This window comes from Myotis daubentonii, chromosome 1 (genome assembly GCF_963259705.1).
Source record: "Myotis daubentonii chromosome 1, mMyoDau2.1, whole genome shotgun sequence".
Classification (NCBI taxonomy): domain Eukaryota; kingdom Metazoa; phylum Chordata; class Mammalia; order Chiroptera; family Vespertilionidae; genus Myotis; species Myotis daubentonii.
In genome coordinates this window covers 46,911,788-46,932,398 of record NC_081840.1, presented here as the reverse complement: position 1 = coordinate 46,932,398, position 20,611 = coordinate 46,911,788, and the positions used below count along the sequence as shown (strand labels likewise).

The following is a 20,611-nucleotide window of genomic DNA, read 5'->3' as shown; positions in this document are numbered from 1 at the left end:
CTCTGCCCCTCCTACCAGTCTCTATGCGGTCTACACCTTTGGACCTTGGGTTCTCTCCTGTGAATAGTCTGTTGATTATTCAGGAAGCCTTTCTGTATTTCAGTTGTAATTCCAGCTTGTTCCTGGGAACATGTCCATGCAGCATCCTCCTACTCTACCACCATTTTTAATCTCCTAAACTATTTTCTATAATTGTTATAATTGCACATATACTTGAAAGTTGACTCACTCTATTCACATTGTCAGAATATCAAATAGTGCCTTAATAAAAAGTGAAGGCAATTTCTAAAAGAAATCTAATCTTCTTCTAGAATAGTAAATTACCTGAGCAGGAATTTTTAATGGTAATAACTTATATTTATAAGCTCTATTTGATGTTAACAAGTATTAACAAATACTTTATGTTTTAGACTTGAGGTTTCATTACCTTTTCCCCTGGGTTGCTACTATAGAACATCACGCATGGGTACAACTCTGCTGCATCAACATCTTCAAAAGCTAATTTTGGTTCCTATAGTGTGGCACAGATGATGAGAAGAAAAGGAAACAAAATATTTTTAAAAATTGGTAATATCCAAAAGATTCAAAGCTCTTAGGAAACAGAACAAAGTTACTACAGCCAAATCTCAATTAACCTTACTAACCAAGGAAATTCTACACATAATAAATAATCCTAATTTGTTTGTCTGTTTCAACCATGTTACTGAAATTTTACTATCTGTTGTTGATCTGGTGATCTATATATATAAAAGCCTAAGCGACCAGCCGACCGGCCAGTAGCTATGATGCACACCGACCACCAGGGGGCGAATGCTCAACGCAGGAGCTGCCAAGCTGTGGTCACTTGGCAGCAGCAATTCTCGGGTGACGCACCCAGAACCAGAGAAGAGGGAGCCCAATTCTAGGGTGCGTCACCTGAGAACCGCCCTCTCACAATCCAGGACCCAACAGGGGATGTCAGAGACCCCAGTTTCGGCCCGATCCCCGCACGCCAGGCCAAGGGATTCCACCAGTGCACAAATCCGTGCACCGAGCCTCTAGTAAATATATAAGAACCAAAAAGTATCAGAGAAAGGCAAAGAAGAATGGATAATCCATAAACTGAATAACTAGCATCTGAAAACTAATTTGAGTGTAAATAAAAACAAGAAAACATGCAATGCTTGTGAATGAGTTTTAGTACCTCTCCATTTTTCCCAAAGGAAATGGTCCTGGCTTCCATATCTAACACACAGGTAATGAAATCTCCTTGAGTAAAGCTGGACAATGTCAGAGTCTGTTCTCCATTGTGATAGAGGTTACCACTGTAGGCCCGATAGAGCCACATATCCGAGGTAGTACGGTGGTTAAAGTCATGTACTGGCCAACGAGAAACTCCAACACACGTGCCTTCATTACCTCTGTTTTCCTTCACAATGTAAAACTAAAATGAAAATGGTAACATTCACTAATATTAAAAAATCTGTTCATATACTATTAACTGCATAAATCAATACTGAGGAATATATTTATAAATAATATTTATCCATTTATGGAAACCTAAGTTTATTTTTATTTTTTTAAAATATTTTTATTGATTTTTTACAGAGAGGAAGGGAGTGGGACAGAGAGCTAGAAACATCGATGAGAGAGAAACATCGATCAGCTGCCTCCTGCACACCTCCCACTGGGGATGTGCCCGCAACCAAGGTACATCCTCTTGACCAGAATCGAACCTGGGACCCTTCAGTCTGCAGGCCGATGCTCTAGCCACTGAGCCAAACCAGTTAGCGCCTAAGTTTATTTTTAGACCAAGTGAAACTAATATATGAATAAAATAAATTTCATAATTCTGTAAAGATTTTTCAACAAAATTAATTTTTACCTTGTAGAACATTTAGTTATTTAAAAAAATTTTCGATTAGAGTTGACATTCTAGTGAATGTTAATATTTTATACTAGTTTCAGGTATACAGCATAGTGGTTAGGCATTCTTATAACTTACAAGGTGATTCCCCCAATAAGTCTAGTACCCACGCAATACCATACATAGTTATTATAATATTCCCTAGCTTGAGTACTTATTTTAAATAAGCAGTTTTAGCTTACATCTTAATTATGAAGCTGAGGAAGCATATCTAATCCAGAAAATTATTAATGGGAAGCTTCAATTCTTTACATACAAATTATCTAACAACTCTCGTGTATACTTCTATACAGAAAAGAGTTAATATAGCAGGCCTGAGACCGCTATCTTTAAAAATGCATGCTTTTAACACAGGTCCTTGGTTGGTATCTGGGAATTCAACTGGTAAAATGTCCTACATTGATACAAAACTGTCCCAAAGTGGTAAGCGTGGCCTAGAATGTTTGAACAAACAATGTGTTCTATGTTGAAACCTGTTTTCTTTCTGGAAGTCTGGAATTTTGGTAATGACAGGCAGAGCATACCTTCATGACCAGCCCCCAGTAGAAATCTTGGGTGTTAAGTCTCTAACGGCCTTACCTAAAACATCACACACATGTTGTTGCATTTTGTTGCTGGGTAAAGAGTATGTTCCATGTGACCTCTCATAGGAGGGAGAGAACATAAGAAAGCTTGCACATGGATTCCTCCAGATTCCACCTGCATCTTTTCCCCTTATGATCCAGCTATGTGTCCTTAATAAGCAAAGTTATTATAAGAAATCTTAGTCGTAACTACAACTACATGTTGAGTTCTATAAGTCTTTCTAACAAATCTTTGAATATAGGGATAATCTTGGGGGTCTCCAACACAGTGATGGCAACCATGAGATTCACTCCAACTCCAACTCATTAAAATATAGTTATAGTCTGACTTGGGGAAAAAAGAGAAGTAGGGAAAGACAAAACTCTGGTGCCTGGTGGCTATGGAGTTACACCTGCTATGAAATAGCAGGTGAGTTGCTAACTGTTGAGAGAGGTAAAAGTTACCTATAGAATTAAAAAATAACAGATCCAAAACAAAACAGAAAAAACAACAACAAAAAAATGATCCATCTCAAAAATATGCACTTCAGGCTGGAAAATCATCAGCGTCTAGCAGTGGTTCTGAACCTTCTGGCCCTTTAAATACAGTTCCTCATGTTGTGACCCAACCATAAAATTATTTTCGTTGCTACTTCATAACTGTAATGTTGCTACTGTTATGAATCGTAATGTAAATATCTGATATTCAGGATGGTCTTAGGTGACCCCTGTGAAAGGATCATTCGACTGCCAAAGGGGTGAAAGAAAAAGAGAAGCCAAGGGAAAATTTGTTGTTTTTTACTTTAGACAGAAAAAAAAAGGACCTAAATATTCCAAGAAATAGACTTTAGATAGGCCAAAGAATAAACATTAGCTTGCAGTTGCTCTTTTCTCCAGGTGGCTGGGGAAAAGTTAAAAAATCCCTGAAGGTGCCCTGGCCGGTTTGGCTCACTGTTTAGAGCATTGGCTCTTAGACTGAAGGGTCATGGCTTCAATTCTGATCAAGGGCAAGTACCTCAGTTGCAGGCTCAATCCCCACCCTGGTCAGGGCACATGGGGGAGGCAACCAATTGATGTGTCTCTCTCACATCAATGTTTCTCTTTCTGTCCTCCCTTCCATTCTCTCTTAAAAAAAAAAAAAAAAAAAGGAAAAGAATATCCTTGGGTGAGGTTAACAATAACAAAATCCCTGAAGATGAGTTTTGGGTAGACCAAAAATAAGAGAACTGTATGCTGCTCTTTCCTCCAAAAGAGAGGGAAAGGGGTATTAAATCAGTTTCTAGGGCTAGAGCAAAGCTTAAAAAGATTACAGAAAGAAAAAGAAAAAAGCCATGCCAACTATTTTCTTTAGATACAACCACTGCTGTAGCAGTGCCTTTTATCCAATCAATTAACCCTATAAAGGGTAAATTGACTGGTAAAAGTTTCAGTAAACTTGGGATCTGAGCAGGGGAAGTAAAATTTAAAAACAGCTGTGTTTTATGGCTACTGCATCTGGATGTATGATAAAAATGGATGTGAGATGTTATAGGCGTGTAACTTCATAAATGCTAAGAGATAGTCCTGATCAGTTAAAGCTGCAAAGAAAAAACATGCTCGTGGGACACAACCTCCTTGTTTTTTTTGCCACTTGTGGGTATACTGGAATTTAAACTCTTTAAGTATTAGAAATAAAACAGGTATCCATAACTGGTGATATTTTGCTATGGTTTTTGACTATTGGAGCCTCTGGAAAAAGGGAGACAAAATAAAAAGAATAGCAATTTTTAGAGTTGTAAAAAGAAGTTTTTAGTTGCCAATGAATTCTTGTAAAATCAGATGTCTGATTCAGCCTGAAGTGCCTATTTTTTGAGTGGGTTAATTTGGACTCAGACTGACAATGCTTAAAAAGGGCTTAGGAAAGCCTTATCACTTGGACTTTAAAAACCAGCTGTATGGGACTACATCTAGGATTTCTTGCTGTCAAAAAAGTTACTAGCTTTTCAGAATTCTGAATTCACAGATTCTAATTGCCTGGACCTGACTCTAGGTTAAAACCTGTTACTGTCTGCTATGGGCTGTTTCAACCCAACATGAACTGTGCTCAACTAAAGGCGCAATGGACAAAACTCAAACTCTGGGACTATTGCAGATTTTGGATTTCTCTCTGATATCATAAACTATGAAAACATCATGGATTCTGGCTGGACTGTATAGATCTCTTGCAAATGCCCCTGGGAAAGGTCTTATTCTTAGATTTCTGACATAGAAACTGATTACCTTCCTAACTTGTGATTCTTACTGTAAGCTGAAAGTTGAAAGGGTATACCACCACAGAGTGTATGACTGCTCTGATTACTCTTAACAAATTAGACTTTTGACCTCTTCTTGGGAATTTCCCACTGCTATTGACTTATTATGTTCAGCTTTTTGGTTTATTTGCTTATCTCTACATGTCTCATCTTTCTTCCGATATACATGCCTTAGTAGATGAAGCTCTACCCGGAAAGAGATGGATCTTTTCTTAGGCTGCTCACTGGATAAATGATTATGATAAAAGGAGGTAGAAAATTTGGTCAATCTATTTTGAAACATTTTTTATTTTTTTATTAGTTTTTAGAGAGGGAGGAAGGAGGAGAGAGAGGGAGAGAGAGAGAGAGAGAAACATGAATTGGTTGCCTCCTATATACGCTATGTATATTTTTCACTCACTTTCCATTATAGTAACATAGTACACAATGATAGAATATTTACGTATAATGGTTTTTTAAAAAGTAATTTCATACATTTTTTCAAAAGAACCTGGAAAAAGGACTAAAATACAAAATGTTAAAAACTATTTGCAATTCTACGCACCTTCCACTGATAGCAACCAGAAGTTACTCCAGTTGATGCCAATCCATATCCTTTTCCTCCACTGCCATGAGTTAATATCTGTCCATTCTCCACTAGGCAACATTGAGCTTTCTCTGGGTCAAAGGATACTTCTTGTATAGGGAGATTCTCATCTTCTTCCTCCAACTCTCCTTGCTTCTACCAGAAAGGAAGCTGGGTCAGTATTATGCAGTAATCTAGATCTCACTTAATATATATTCTAAAATTACTTGGTTTGAGCCTAGAAATAACTGGTATCTACTACATACCAGTTACTGTGTAGGCAATAAAAACACAATGATAAATATAGCATGGCCCTTGCCCATAAGGAGCTTACAATTAGGGGATAGAGAAACAAATAAATATGACCAATATTGTAGCTAAGAGAATAACAGAAGTTACATAACAGGTATATAGCAGCAAGATAAAAGTTTAAGTATCTAACTATGGTTGGAAAGGATAAGTAAGCATTCAAAAGAGAATAACTTGTGAGCTGGGTCCTGAATGATAAGGCCTTTAACGGCTGATCAAAGGAGAGAAAGGCATTTAGGGCAGTATGCATAGCATGTGTATGAAGGTGCAACAGAATTCATTGATTTAAAGTAATTGCAAGCAATGTGGAAGTTCTGGAGGAGGAGATTGACAGAAAAGGAGCCTACAAAGAGAAAATGAAACAAAAGCATAAAAGGCCTTGAATGCTATTTTAATATTAAGTTTTACGCCCAAGAAATACTCCAACACTTAGATTAAATAGAAGAGGAACAACCAATAAAAGAGAATGGTAAGAAAAGGCCATTTTACTGAGACAGAAGGAAAGCCAGAAAAAGTGTGAAATCTGAAAACCAAAAGAAGAATTAGGTAGTTTTAGATGGATGGATTCAAGCTATTTAGGAGGTAAAATCAATAAGGCCTACTGACTACATGGATAGGGACATTAGGAGATGTCTAGAGTTCCCAAGAATTCAGGGGTAAAGGTTTTAGGGGGAGACACCTGGCCTAGCACTTAAATTTGGAAGGTAATGCATATGGGCAGGTGTGACTGAGACTGCTGGAAAAGCTAAGGACAGAATCCTGAGGAACACCAAAGTTTGAGATGAAGACAAAGAGAAAGTGGCAGCAAAGGAAAGATGCCTCCAAAAGGAATAAAGAATTGGCAGAGAATAGATGAAGATCTGGGAGAAGGCAGTGTTCTGAAAACAATAGAAGGCTAGAGTTTCAAAAGGTCAAGTAAGACAGGGGGGAAAAAATGTACTGTATTTAACACTTAGCTTTGTCATTTAATTTCCATACTTTGATGGAAGATAAACAATTAGGTTGAAGAGATAATGAGAAGAAAGGAAGTGATGGAAACATGTATAAGAGTACTCTTCTGAGAAGCTTAGCAATGTAGGACAATAGAGAAGATGTGGAGAGGAAACAGAATAATGGGATAGAACAAGGTTCCTCAGAGGAAAAGGGATCAAGAGACAGGATATTCACTTGTGCTGTCTAAAAATACCTTTTGGGGAAAATCGATTACCTGTAGTTTTATTTCTTGTTCTTTTTCCTTTATCTGAATAGCATGTTTGGCCTGAGCAATTGGTGTCTCCCACATACAATCCGACAAAAGGGAAAATAGGCGTTCAACAACCTATTTATTGAAGGAAAAAGAATAAAATTTGTAAAGATAATTTTAAGTTTAGGAAAAATAAAATCATTCAACTATAATACTAAGTCACATGTAACATTTTATTATATCAATGTCCTACAGCTATTTTGGGTGGTTGCAATTTAAATATATATTTATTATTTTTTTTTTTTTTAGAAAGAGTATTAACTCACTAGAAAGTGGGTTACATTGCCCTCATGTTGCCTCACTATATAGACCTCTGAATAGGCTGCACAACCTCATCATTTCTCTGTAGATGCCCAAACCTAGTAAGAAATTTCACAGACGTTCCTTTCCTTCTGACCTTGTAAGCATTCACTATCCCCTCCATTAATTTCTTACACTCCATTAATTTCTTTCTCCTTGCTTAGAGATGAAATTATAAGAAAGGAATCTCAGAAGTAGAAGTTTTGCTACTGAGAAAATAACACATTTACAACTGAAGAAGCTGTAGGTTTAGATTTTGGTTGAATCATGTTGTATATGTCAAAAACATTTTCTAACAACTTTAAAAATAGAAACCTGGGCCATTTGATCATCTTCTACACCAGACTCACAAGCTGGTAGCACAGCCTCAAGGACGTGAAGGGCAAGAAGCCTTGTTCTTAAGTTACCAACTAGAGGAATACCTGAGGAAGGAAAGACATTTTCTTATTATTAATGTAACTGAAATTCAAAGTTTAAATGAGCTTCTTGAAAAAATATTCAAGGCTGCTAAGCATATATGGGTGAAATGGACTTCACTTCAACTTATTATCACAATAATTCTGGACTCATCCCATACCCATACCCATGTGCCAGGTTACTGTGCGATGGATTTCATACACATAATTTTGTTGATCCTCACAAACCCTACAGTATTATATCCTGATTTTACTGATGAGGAATTTGAAGCTCAGAAACATTAACTAACTTGATGAAGCTACACAGCTCAGTGGAGGCAGAAATAGAGTTTTAAACACATCTATTAATCTCTAAAGGTAAGATTTATCATACCCTTTCATTGCTTCTTCTCTGACTGACCTGACTGCCTCAGAGAGATTGTTAGGATTAATGGGAGTAAGCAATTTGTACATTCCTAAAGTAAGCACAATGAGAAGCTATAAGCAAAACAAAGTAATCATATCATGGTAAGAAAGAATGAACACATTCAGATTTGTATTCTGATATTCAAAATCTGTGCCAAATTATCATATTAAACAGGATATTTTCTGATTATTTTTATTACTGTAATTTGAACAAACGAACAAGTTCTCAATTAAATCCATGATCTTGTCCAGGGCTATTTTCTATTATTAATTCCTATCAATTTTACTTCTAAAATTAGTTTTCTTTTCAACAAATAAAGTACTTATAAAACGAGAAAAAAAAAGTCTTGAAATCAGGTCAAGTATCCGATGTTGTTAAAGTCTGGCATTATCTGAATAAAACACATGTGATGTATAAAAATACTCTAAAACAAGACAAAAGTAATATACCTGCAGAACACTTCTGAGACGCTATATTCAGAAGCACTTCTGTCCACTTAGGGGAAGCCATTTTTGACTGAATTGCTTTTGAAGATACAACTCTGCGAAGAAAAACTAGAAAATCCCCCAGATGCAGTTCGGCTGCGTGTTGCTTCCTAAGAGCAGCTGAAGAATGAAGAGACAAGTTTACATTACAGTCAAAAGCCAACAAACAGGAAATAGCCTTATATCAAATAAGTTACATTTAGATTGCAGCAAGCAGAAACTTAAATTTAACGTCTAGATTGTCTGCTGCTGAATTTTTACAATTTAAATAACAGAATGGGGAAAAGATAGAAAATAAAGCCAAATATAAAACATCTTTTACCTCTGTGTACAACAGTGTGTTGCTAGAATAAAATATGTATACTTGGTTTTGTATATATTTTTAATGTTATTCTATAAAACAATAGTTCCCTACCCAAGTCTAGAGTTCTACTGGACAGAATTAGTGGGAGATGTATGAAAAATTATGTATGCATGTGTATATGACTAATAAGAGAGTTCATAAATTTAATCACATTTTCAAAAAGTTCATGATTCCACTCCACCAGTCAAATTAAGAATCATATCTCTAAAAAAGACTGTATTTTCAGATTCTACAAAGAAGCAAATTTCTAGGCCTGATTCTGGTTTGCCTAAGCTCAAAATCTATAAGATTTTTGACACAAACTTGCCCTAACCAAACTTCCTAGTTTTCCCATCAGCATCAGCACCAGCCTTTCTCTTGTCATAGTTTCCCTCCACCCTCTGCTTTTGAAGCCAGAGAACCATCTGTTCTTCCTGTAATACACCATGGTATGGTCTCTCATCATCCAACCTTTAAAATACCTCCTTGTCCTGGCAAAGTCCCACTCAGAACCAGGGGAAAGTGTGCCAGTGGGGCAGCTGCCCAGAATGTCAATCCCCAAGGGGCATTAAAACATAGAAAATCTTAATAATTTAAAGACAAGTGTATATAGCACTTCTTTCAGGAAGATCCTGGCATATTAAATTAAGGAAAACACAGACAAGTCACTTGTGATAGATAATAGATAGATAGATAGATAGATAGATAGATAGATAGATAGATAGATAGACAGACAGATGATAGATAGATTACTGGCCATCTAAGCATGCCCCTTCACCCCGGCCCCCAACCCCTGCCACCAAGGGGCATGCTTAGATAGTCAGTAATCTATCTTCACAGATGTCTAATTAACTAGAGGACTTACGTTTTACTGAGATGGGTGTGCAAGTCCGTGACTAAACTGCTAGGAATAATATGAGGGAAAAAGCTAGTAACTCCTCTACATTTCTTCTACACAGTTTTACCTCTTCTTTACTTAATGTTAATAAGCAAATATTTTTTTATAATATTAGTTTGAAGAATATAAAATTATTAGCCTGCCCTGAGTACCCACATATCTCACTCCAACACATTCCTTCAAAATCCAGTTCAATAAACCTTTAGCTTTTGGTGGAGATACTTGGGAGAATTTCTTTTATGAGGCATCCATCCTACCCACCCCCCTTACTCCCAAGCAAGTATTTCTATAAGACACTAAATTAATTAAATTAAATAATGCCTGGAGACATTATATATAAAACTGGTTGATAGAACTTGATATAATTTGTGTTTCATTATCAATAGTACATTTGAAATGAAGGGTACACCTTTCAATTAAGAATTTTAGAGGGCAGCCTGCCTCTGAACACCTGGCCAGCGCTGACTAGAATCAGACTCACTCCCAGCCATCCCCATAAATCAAAAATTGCAATGGCCTTCTCTCCAGGATGAGGTGAGGGGAGTGGATGTGTATTTGACCTGCTGAGATTGACTCACAGAACTGTTTCATTCTTTCCTGGATATGGGAGGATCCAGTTTTCTTGGGAACCAATAGGCTGAGAAGTAACTCTACTATGTATTCCCTGCTGTCCATATGTGCAATACTCAGCACAGAATAGTGAGAAGCTATCACCTTAACAACCCTGTATCTACGACTAGGTCGCAGGAAAATAGGAGGTGAAATTAAATGCTAGTATTTATTTTATCAGACCCTGTGAGCCTGTATATGCTCTATCTATAAGCACCACACTCTTTATATAAAACGGGAGAAAAAAATTTGCCATAGGTTCAGTCTCTGAAACTAAAAGCTAGTCCTTAATCAGACTCATACATCCTCCTAGATTCTGACTTAAGAGATTTAGCTATTTCTTATGAGTTTCCTGTATTGCACTATAATTATTTGTTTACATGTGTGCCTCCCTTATTATCCTAGAAGGTCCTTCAGAACAACAATAGTTTATCATTTTTGTAACCCCAAGTAATTTCCTCTATCTACCCACCTATCTATAGATATTGGAATATCATATTATAATATTAATATCCATTGAGCTCTCACTGTGTGACAGACACTGCTCTGTTTTACATGTATTAAATTATTTAATCCTCATAACAACCTTAGGCAATTGGTTCTATTATTCTTATTTTATAGATTAGGGAATTGGAGCACAGAATGGTTAAGTAACTTGTTCTCTATGCATCCATCCATTCATCTATACATCCACGCTTCATTTTGTCTGTGTTATCTATGTATCTACCCATCCCCTGGAGTTCATTATGGTAATAAGATATGGTAGTTTCACACACATTTTTAAATAAATGACCAATTTTAGACCTTTACTTCCTTAATTATGTAACATACATTGTGGTGGTTCTATTCAGGGTTTAATTAATTTAATTTAATTTACTGAAATACAATGTTCACTATACTTTTTTAAAGCTATGAGCAGATGATCATATTACAGCAATCAAAAATTATAATGGCTAAGGATAACAAGAATCTTTTTCGTGACTAGGGAACAGAGCAGCTAACCTAGCAAGAAATTCAACTCCTCTAATTCTAACCCAGTTCCCAAATAATAAAACCCTTGGTCCTGGGGAAACACTTAAGTCAAAAGTATGATTAGAGATGGGTTGTCAGGATCAGATGCTAAAAAAACATATCCTGGGGAAATTAGTCACCTAGAACCTCTAGGTTCTTGAACCAGGACAGCCAAGGAGACACTGAATCTAGAGAGTAAGCAATATGGTCACCATATCAGATTTAATGGACTTTAAGGAAAGAAGGTTTAGTTAGAAACCCACCGATATCATACACATTGGTATAGAAAAAGAGTTTCTAAATGAACAAATAAAATTCCTTTCATGCCCACAACAGAAAAAAGTATACATTCTAATGATATGCACACAAAGGGGACTCAATAAATGCTTGTAAATAATGACAGAAAAAAGGGTTTGTGACAGATACCTCTGAAATCTCTCTTCTCAGTTTCTCCACTGGAGTCAAGTTTTTTTTCTTCTTCTTCACCATCTTCTCCTTCGCCTTCTCCAAAAGAGGCCATAAGCAGTACACCAGTTTGGGATAACAAATTCTTCAACTGACTACAGAGTAGATCCAACAAGGATTGAACTACCTTGGGGCTCAGTTTATCGGCATAGGTCCTACATGAAATAACAGGAAAAAAATAAATGGTAATAACACAGAAGGGCAAATGTTATAATTAAACACATAAAGGAGATTAGGAGAAAAGTGAAATTACTAAAATGTGAAAATACCAGATTCAACACAGTTCTATCAAGACATCTATAATGCTCACCCTGTAGTGATGGCTAGAATCTGGAGCAATCTTGTACTAGCCACTTTTAAAGCTGTGCTAAGCTGAGAAACGCCCGTCTTCGGCAATAACTGCAGAGGCTGTCCTAGCATAGTGTCTGTGCCACATAACTGCGATAATACGTTTAGCAGACCAGTGGAAATTGCCAAAGAAACATCCACTGGTTGATAGTGAACACTCAAAGCAAACACTGTAACCAAAAGGAGACGCTGCTGGGCTTCTAAAAAAAAATGGGAAAGAAAGACAATTGAGAATCTCCTTTTAAGTAAATGAAGCATTTACTAAAATGGACTATATTCTAAAATATAAATACTAATATGGAATACCATTACAATTTCAAATATTTATTCTTTTTTTAAAAAAATATATTTTATTGATTTTTCAGAGAGGAAGGGAGAGGGATAGAGAGTTAGAAACATCGATGAGAGAGAAACATCAATCAGCTGCCTCCTGCACACTCCCCACTGGGGCTGTGCCTGCAACCAAGGTACATACCCCTGACCGGAATCGAACCTGGGACCCTTGAGTCCACAGGCCGACGCTCTATCTGCTGAGCCAAACCGGTTAGGGCTCAAATATTTATTCTTTACCTGTAAGTTGATCTATTAATGTCAAATACAAACCAGAAGGACAGAACGACCAGAACAACTGGGATAACCTGTGGCTATGACGCGCACTGCGGCAACCAACTGGCCCAATTGCCCCCACCTAACCTCCCGCAGCCCTTCCCCCAGGCCAGCTCAGCCCTGATTGGGCACCGATTGGAGACGGGCCGGCTGCCAACCTCCCACCTTCCCTCTCCCTCCCCACCTCCCCGCCGGCCTGGCCTGATTGGCCTCCATTGGGGTGGGTTGGCCAGACTCCACCCATGCATGAATTCGTGCATCAGGCCTCTAGTCTATAATAATAAAAGCATAATATGCTAATTAGACCAGACGTCATTCCTGATGTCCTTCCTTCCAGACAAAGCTGCAGTAGGCAGGGGTCGAGGCAGAGGTAGCCGCCGCAGCTGCGGCAGGGGCAAAGGCCCTTGCACGAATTTCATGCATCAGGCCTCTAGTCTAGCACAACTATCTAGCATAAACGTAGGCAAAAATAATTTGCAACCTGTATTTCCACGGGCAGTTACTTACCAATGTGATGCTTGTTTGCTTGCAGGGCTCTCTCCAGGGTAGCAGACAATTGTTGATAAATCTTATGCACAGCCACCTGGATTTCAATCTGTATGTTTCTCTTAGCTGCTCTGATCCCATCCTGAATTACAAATAAAGATTTACTTTTTCTATTAAATAATTCCTCTTACCAAAATAAAAGTAATAGCCCTTTTATCCTTAGTCTAGCTAACTGGTAGAGCCCTATGGTGGCTTTTAATTATTTAGTATATTTCAGTACATAAAAGTTTTAAAATAAATTTATTTTTAAATTGATAATTCCTAATTCTATACAATCTTTCTCCTTTCCCACAAAGCATGTGTTCCTTTGTAAATATGAAAGATGTAAAGATAACACTTAAAAACGTTTTTTCAAACAACCTGAGAATCTAGACAGAATGATTAAGTCTAAAATGTAAATTTTTGAAACCCATCCTTCCAAACACCCTATCCCAACTTAGATTTCTTTCTACCAACTTGGCTAAGGGTTAATAAAACTAAGCCAGCAGAGAATCTGAAAGTACAACAGTGCTATGGCTCACCTAACCCCAACTATAATACTATTATTCAGGAAACAAAGCCAATGAGATATCATTAGGAGTCATCTGAAAGTGTTTTTTTAAAATATATTTTTATTGATTTTAGAGAGGAAGACATAGAGATAGAAACATCAATGAGAGAGAATCATTGGCTGACTCCTGCATGTCCTGACTGGGAATCCGAACTGTGACCTCCTGGTTTATAAGTCAATAATGTTCAACCACCGAGCCACACCGGCTGGGCTAAAAGTCTGTATTTTAAAACTTCAATCTTAAACCCAAAATTACAAAACTGGTTTTGTAAAAAAACAGTTAAAATCTGAATATACTGCAAGGTGTCATCGTCACCTACCTGATAGTGATGCAGTCGGCCACTCTCTCCTTTGGCTCCTGCGTGTCCAACAGTGCCTAAACCAAAACACCCTGCTAGAAACTGCAGCCTCACAGATGTGAGCAGTGTGGATGACTGGAAGCCTGAGCTCAACCTGCTTCCTGCCAGAGAGATGCTACCTTTTTCCTCCATTCCAGACAACAGAATGAGGATCTGGTGAAGTGCCTCTAAACGAAGCTTAAGAAAAGTAAAATAAACATAGGTTAGAGTTCTTCACTGAACTGAGACACAAAGGAACTCTGTATGTCACAAACAATATATTATATATCACAGAATATTCTAACATTTCTTAGGAATTTATTTTATTAAGATGAAAATTTTTAAAAATCAAAATATCTCTAGAAACCTTATAAGCATACTATAGTACAAAAGAGGCTACAGTACAATGTGAAAAGTAATAGATTTGAATGTAGAAGACCTGGTTTCAAGGCTGGACCCTGCTACCTACTGTGTGGCCTTAGGAAACTCACTTAACTTCTTGAGTCTCCCTTTCTTCAGATGTAAAATGAGGCTAACAGTACTATTGTAACCTACTCGCAAAGCTACTATGATGCTCATGAGGAGATATATGTGAAGGTTTCAAAACTGTAAGGTAGTATAGTTACTGCTATATTAGTAACTTTATAATATTCTAGCTCAAGAATTAGAAATATTTCTTTTTTATAATTAAACTTAGTGGGTGACACTGGTTAATAAGATTATATAGTTTTCAAGTGTACATTTCTATGACACATATCTATATTGCATTGTGTGTCTATCACCTAAAGTCAGATCTTTTTCCATCACCAAATATTTGACTTATCCTTTACTACCCTCCCCCGCTTGTCATAGATACTGTTGTGTCTATGCGTTTTTATCTGTTTTATTTGTCTATTTGCTTTTCTTGTTTGTCCATTTGTTGATTTCAGTTTTACATCCCACATATAAGTGAGAAGTATTTCTGAAAGGTTTCTCTGTGGTTCGCTTCAACTTCTGACTCTACCTTCCCTAGGGGGACAATATCTATCACTGTAATCAATCAGCCTAACCCTCCTCTTTTTTTTTTTTGGAAATAATTTTACATTTACAGAAGAGTTTTGAAGATAGAGTTCTTGCATATCTTCCCCTAATGTTAATATCTTATGTAACTATGGTAATGTTACTCTTTCTTTTTAAATATATCTTCATTGATTTCAGAGAGGAAGGGAGAGGGAAAGAGAGACAGAACTAAGAAATTAACATTGGGACAACACTACTGACTAAACCACAGACTTCATTTAGAATTCACCAATTTGCCCATAATATCCCTTTTCTATTCCAGGATATCACATTGCATTTAGTTGTCATGTTTCCTTAATCTCCTTTCATCTATGACAGTTTCTGTCTTTTCTTGTTTTTCATGACCATGACACACTGAAAGAGCTATTCATGTAGCTTATAGAATGTCCCTCAATTTGGGTTTGCCTGATGTTTTCTCATGACTGAACTAGAGTTATGGATTTGGGAGAAGAATACTTTAAAGTCTTCTTTTAACATTATCAGAGTTACATGATATCACCATCTTATTACTGGTAATGTTACTCTTTCTTTTTAAATATATCTTTATTGATTTCAAAGAGAAAGGGAAAGGGAAAGGGAGAGACAGAAACATCAATGATAAGAGAGAATCACTGATCGGCTGCTTCCTGCATGCACCATACTGGGGATTGAGCCTAAAACCTGGGCATGTACCCTGACTGGGAATGGAACTGTGACCTCCTGGTTCATAGATCAATGCTTAATCACAGCCATACTAGCCAGGTAGTAATGTTCTTTTTTTTCTTTTTATCTATTTTTATTAATTTCAGAGAGGAAGGGAGATGGAGAGAGAGAGAGAAACATCAATGATGACAGAGAATCATTGATTGGCTGCCTTCTGCATGCCTTCTACTGGGATCAAGCCCACAACCCGGGCATGTGCCCTTGATTGGAATCAAACCTGGGACCCTTCAGTCCGCAGGCCAAGGTTCTATCTACTGAGCCAAACCAGCTAGGGCAATGTTATTCTTGATCACTTGGTTCAGGAGATGTATGCCAGGTTTCTGCAACATAAAATTACTCCCTTTTCATACTGTTGTTAGCCCTGAGTCACTAAGTCCAACTTACCCTCAAAAGGAGGAGGAGTTAAGCTCCAGCTCCCAGAGAGACGAGTATCAAAGAATTTGTGGACGTGTTAAAACCACAATAATTAATAAATATTTTGAGGGAGATACTTTGAGGTTAAGCAGACATCCTGTGTCTCCTTAAAGTTCTGCTCCCTAATTTTAGCATTCATCATTATTACTATGGTGTTCTAATCTAACCCTTTTTAAAGGAAGACAAATGGAGGCTCTGAGAAGAGATAGCCAGTCTCACTCTAGTTTCTAGAATCTAGGAGATAAGACTTCTGATTAAAGTATCTTGTTCTAAGAGATGGAAATAAAAAATGCACTTTTCAAACAAAATATGCTGTTACAGTTAAGATAATGATACCAAAGTGTTCAGGTGGAGGAAAGGGGGAGGAAATGAATATAAGAAAAGGAAAAGTTTTCCCCACAATTTTCCATTCAGTGGTTCAGTTTAAGTTTCCATAGTCCCTCACAGGAATAAATATCAAAGACTTACTTCTGCCCTTAACTGCTGCTGTTCCATTGCAATGATGGAGGCCTGGGGACTTGTAGACATACTTTCCTCTGGCTCTTTAAAACCTGGGGCATTCCCCACATCTCCACTCACAAAACTTACAACATTTTCAATCAAAGTGTGAACTCCCAAAGACTTGGTAAGATCAAAATCAGACTCAAAGGAGTAAGAGGAATTGCACAACCAGTCTCTGCTATGTTTCAGGCGAGCCCAAGAGTCGTTCCGGGATTCCAACTGACTGTGGATAGGACCTACATACAAACAGAACAAACATGCATCAATGGTAACCTAGTAGAGCATACAATTTGAAACTAGATGAGGGCTGATTACTGCTACCATACCAACTGGTGAGAAATGGATACTTATGTTTGAATACATGCATGCATTAAGTGAATCTGAGCAAAATGCTTTTGTAAAAAAATAACAAACAAACAAAAACTATAGCAATGTAAGAAAATAAAGGGAAAGCCCTGTTCGATGTACCAGTATCTCTGTAAGCGCTTTAGCAACACACTGCCACAAGAAAAAGGAAGGCAGAAGCTGCTCTCAAAATGCTTAGCTTAAAATGCTCTGCAGTATTAAACCAGACCATTATTTATGAACAAAAAGGAACTGGGCACTTAGGACACTGCTGCTAAGACCTATAGTAATAGGACTTCATCTGATTTAACGTATCATTGCAAAAAGTAAGTTAAGACTGTGCAAAGTGTCTACATATCTGCAATAAAACATTACCAAAAAAATGAATATTGAAGGGCAAGTAAACTTACACAAAAAGGAGACACAAACATCACCCTTTGGATTTCATTAATATAAGGAACACTTTCACTGTTTCATGTGCATATTTATTACACATTGTGAAACTCCTATATAGAGGAAGCAAAGTTTCACAGACAAGAATATGTAAGATTTACCATAAAGTGACAGGTATATAAAATTACCAAATGGTTCACAGTAGTTGCAAAATATAATACCATTAGTTTTGCCAATGAGCCTTTTCTAGACTAAAATCTTTAGACAGCAAAAATGTTAATATGTTTGAATACAACAACTGTCCAAGTCATATGGCAATATTAGCTTTAAATAAATACAGAAATGTCCAATTCCTACAGGCTTTGTCTTTTTTAGTTTAACTGATCTCAGGTATACAAATTAGATTAGTCATAATCCTGGGCTCATGATATATTCTCATCGTTGGTCCATTCATGGCCTGCTTTTGTATTTATATTTATTTATAATAAATGTGAACACAAGAACTAGAAAACTAACAATAACTTGTATCTATCTGTTCCTCTTCCAACCCATCTCTCCCTGTCTCCTATCTAAGGTTTTTACTATCCGTAAGTCTGGTTTTATCATTCCTTTGGTTTTATTGTTGTAAAATATTGTTTTATTATATATATATATATATATATATATATATTCCCTAACAAAGTTTAGTTCTAGTTACTTTAGACTTTATAAAAAAGTATAATTTATATACATATGTATATATATATGACATACTCTTTTCATTCAATAGTATATTGCTAATATTCATTCACACTATTGCATATAGTCATGGCTCATTTGTTTGAGTGCTGCATAATATTCTATCATGTGAATATACTAAATTTCTCTATTAGAAATGTATCTAAAGGTATCCAATAAATTATGCATTACAAAAATTATATTTGTTACATACTAGATGGAAAAGATTTGGGAAGAGAACTATTTAAGCACTAATGCCCACAGAGAAAACAAACTAACAAAATAGTAATTGTATAATTTATTTTTGAATTATCACATTGGTGTCAGTAAAACCCCAGGACTGCAAAATCAAAATAGAAAGTCATAACAGGCAGCTAGTAATATAAAGTAACTGTAAAACAATTATATACATTCTACTAAATAATTTAGAATGACAAAGAATATATGGTTTATCTGCCTTTCATGTTTTAGCAAGAATTCTTTAAAAATGTTGAATATTCTGTTTTACTGAACACGAAAAATACCAATCTGAAATTTCCCCAAATTACATAGCTAAATATTTTTTTATGTAAAATAGAAAAGAGTAAAACTTCAAAGATGCCTAATTAAGTAATTAATAATGTCACAGATATATAATTTTTAATTAAATTAGAAGTATTTAAAGACTAAAGTAGGGGTTAAGGGAAAAAAAATTATTTTCCATTTTCCTAAGCATTGCATATTCAGAATCTAGATGTATCCTTAACTTACAAATTATAGTTTTTGGCTCATTGCATTGAGCTTGTTTGTTCAATAATACAATTCAGAATAAAAAGTTCTGTTTTCCATCACTTACAAACCACTTTTCAAAATGAAAAAAATGTGCAATGAGTTAGTGTTAGGACCAAAGTAAAAGAGATCTTAAAGATTATCTTGTCCAATTTCCTTGAACTTGAGGAAAGAGGTGTTCAATTAAATTGATCTGCTAAATTATTAATACTAATTCCTTAATTTTATGGGAGGCTGTCTTATATATTCCTGTTATCAATCAAGTCATAAATCATTAACCCATGGGAATTTCAATTGCCTGCCTACACTAAGGTTTGAATGTAAAGCATATACAAATACTGAATTGCCTTAATACACTCCAAAATATTCTATGGAGTGGGTGGCCAACACCCAAATTAAATCCTCTCTACAATTTCAAGCAGAGGTAAGCAAACTTTTTCTGTAAAGAGCCAGATAGTAAATATTTTAAGTTTTGTGGGTCATGAAAGTCTCTGTTGCAGGACTTAACTGTGCTGCTATAGGGTGAAAGCAGCCACAAACAAATGTGTAGCTGTATTCCAACAAAACATTATTTATAGATTAAAAAAACACACCAAAAAGGTGGGAGGCCAAATTTGGCCCACTAGCCATAGTTTGCAGACCCCTAATTTAAAGGATACAACTTAGGTATATGACCCAAATAAAACTTTGCGTGAATATAAGAAAAGAACAGAAAGGACACTTATCTGAAAGCATTAGGATAAAACATTAGGCTGACATCAATAATACTTTAAAACAAAAACAGTATGAAAGTGAGAGATGAAAGCATTCTAAATTCTTTTAAAAATTATAACAACCTGGTAACTTCAGTTTGTTCTATATTTTTTATTTGAATATAGCAAATACTGTGTCTGAAAAGCATATCAAAAGCTTCTATAGCATAACTGTGACTAAGCCCAATTCTTACTTAACATTAATTCAGAATCACCTACTATGAAAAGAAAATAATATAAAAGTCCAACAAGAAATTTTTGAAATTGTTTACTTGTCCTTACAACTTTGGTTCTTAAATGGAATTTTCAAAATGAACATGGCAGAGCTGCAATACATACTTTATAAACCATAAAATATGTAGGCAAGCTAAAAGGGAAAAAAAAATTAAACATGCCATCATGTACTTGCTTGAAGCTCTTCTTTTTTCTGGGGCTCAACTGGCCAAAAAGGAGTAAATACACTACCACACAAGAATCAGAAGACAAAAGGAGAAATTTGATACAGATGACAACATTTACATTTGCTCCTCTTTATATAATCTAATTTGAAATGCAGAGATAAAATAGCATTTCACCCATTCATGTTACACCACAAAACACACGCTGATAAATGTTTCCATTTTAGCAATAAAACCCTAACTTTATTTAAAGAACCAGGGTGGGGGAAATAGTCAAACTATATAGTATTCTTACTAATACTATATGTTGCTTCTTAAATTGCTTTGGCATACCCACCATTTCCTCCCCCACTATCTCTTACTG

At 36.2% G+C, this 20,611-nt stretch overlaps 1 protein-coding gene across 11 annotated transcripts in view; it reads right to left on the bottom strand.

Annotated features, from left to right (window-relative positions):
* HERC1 (HECT and RLD domain containing E3 ubiquitin protein ligase family member 1) overlaps nt 1-20,611 on the bottom strand; it is a 193,038-nt gene that overhangs the window by 73,430 nt on the left and 98,997 nt on the right. For 10 of the 11 annotated variants that reach the window (XM_059698824.1, XM_059698814.1, XM_059698883.1 and 7 more), the window contains exons 26-36: nt 16,842-17,110; nt 14,181-14,396; nt 13,272-13,392; nt 12,121-12,358; nt 11,772-11,965; nt 8,449-8,604; nt 7,493-7,599; nt 6,842-6,952; nt 5,305-5,481; nt 1,184-1,423; nt 428-511 (exon numbers count right to left, since the gene is read on the bottom strand). In XM_059698824.1, the coding sequence (XP_059554807.1) occupies nt 428-511; nt 1,184-1,423; nt 5,305-5,481; nt 6,842-6,952; nt 7,493-7,599; nt 8,449-8,604; nt 11,772-11,965; nt 12,121-12,358; nt 13,272-13,392; nt 14,181-14,396; nt 16,842-17,110 (1,913 nt within the window). The remainder of the gene's footprint in view (nt 1-427; nt 512-1,183; nt 1,424-5,304; nt 5,482-6,841; nt 6,953-7,492; nt 7,600-8,448; nt 8,605-11,771; nt 11,966-12,120; nt 12,359-13,271; nt 13,393-14,180; nt 14,397-16,841; nt 17,111-20,611) is intronic. The other variant, XM_059698834.1, reaches the window with a different exon arrangement.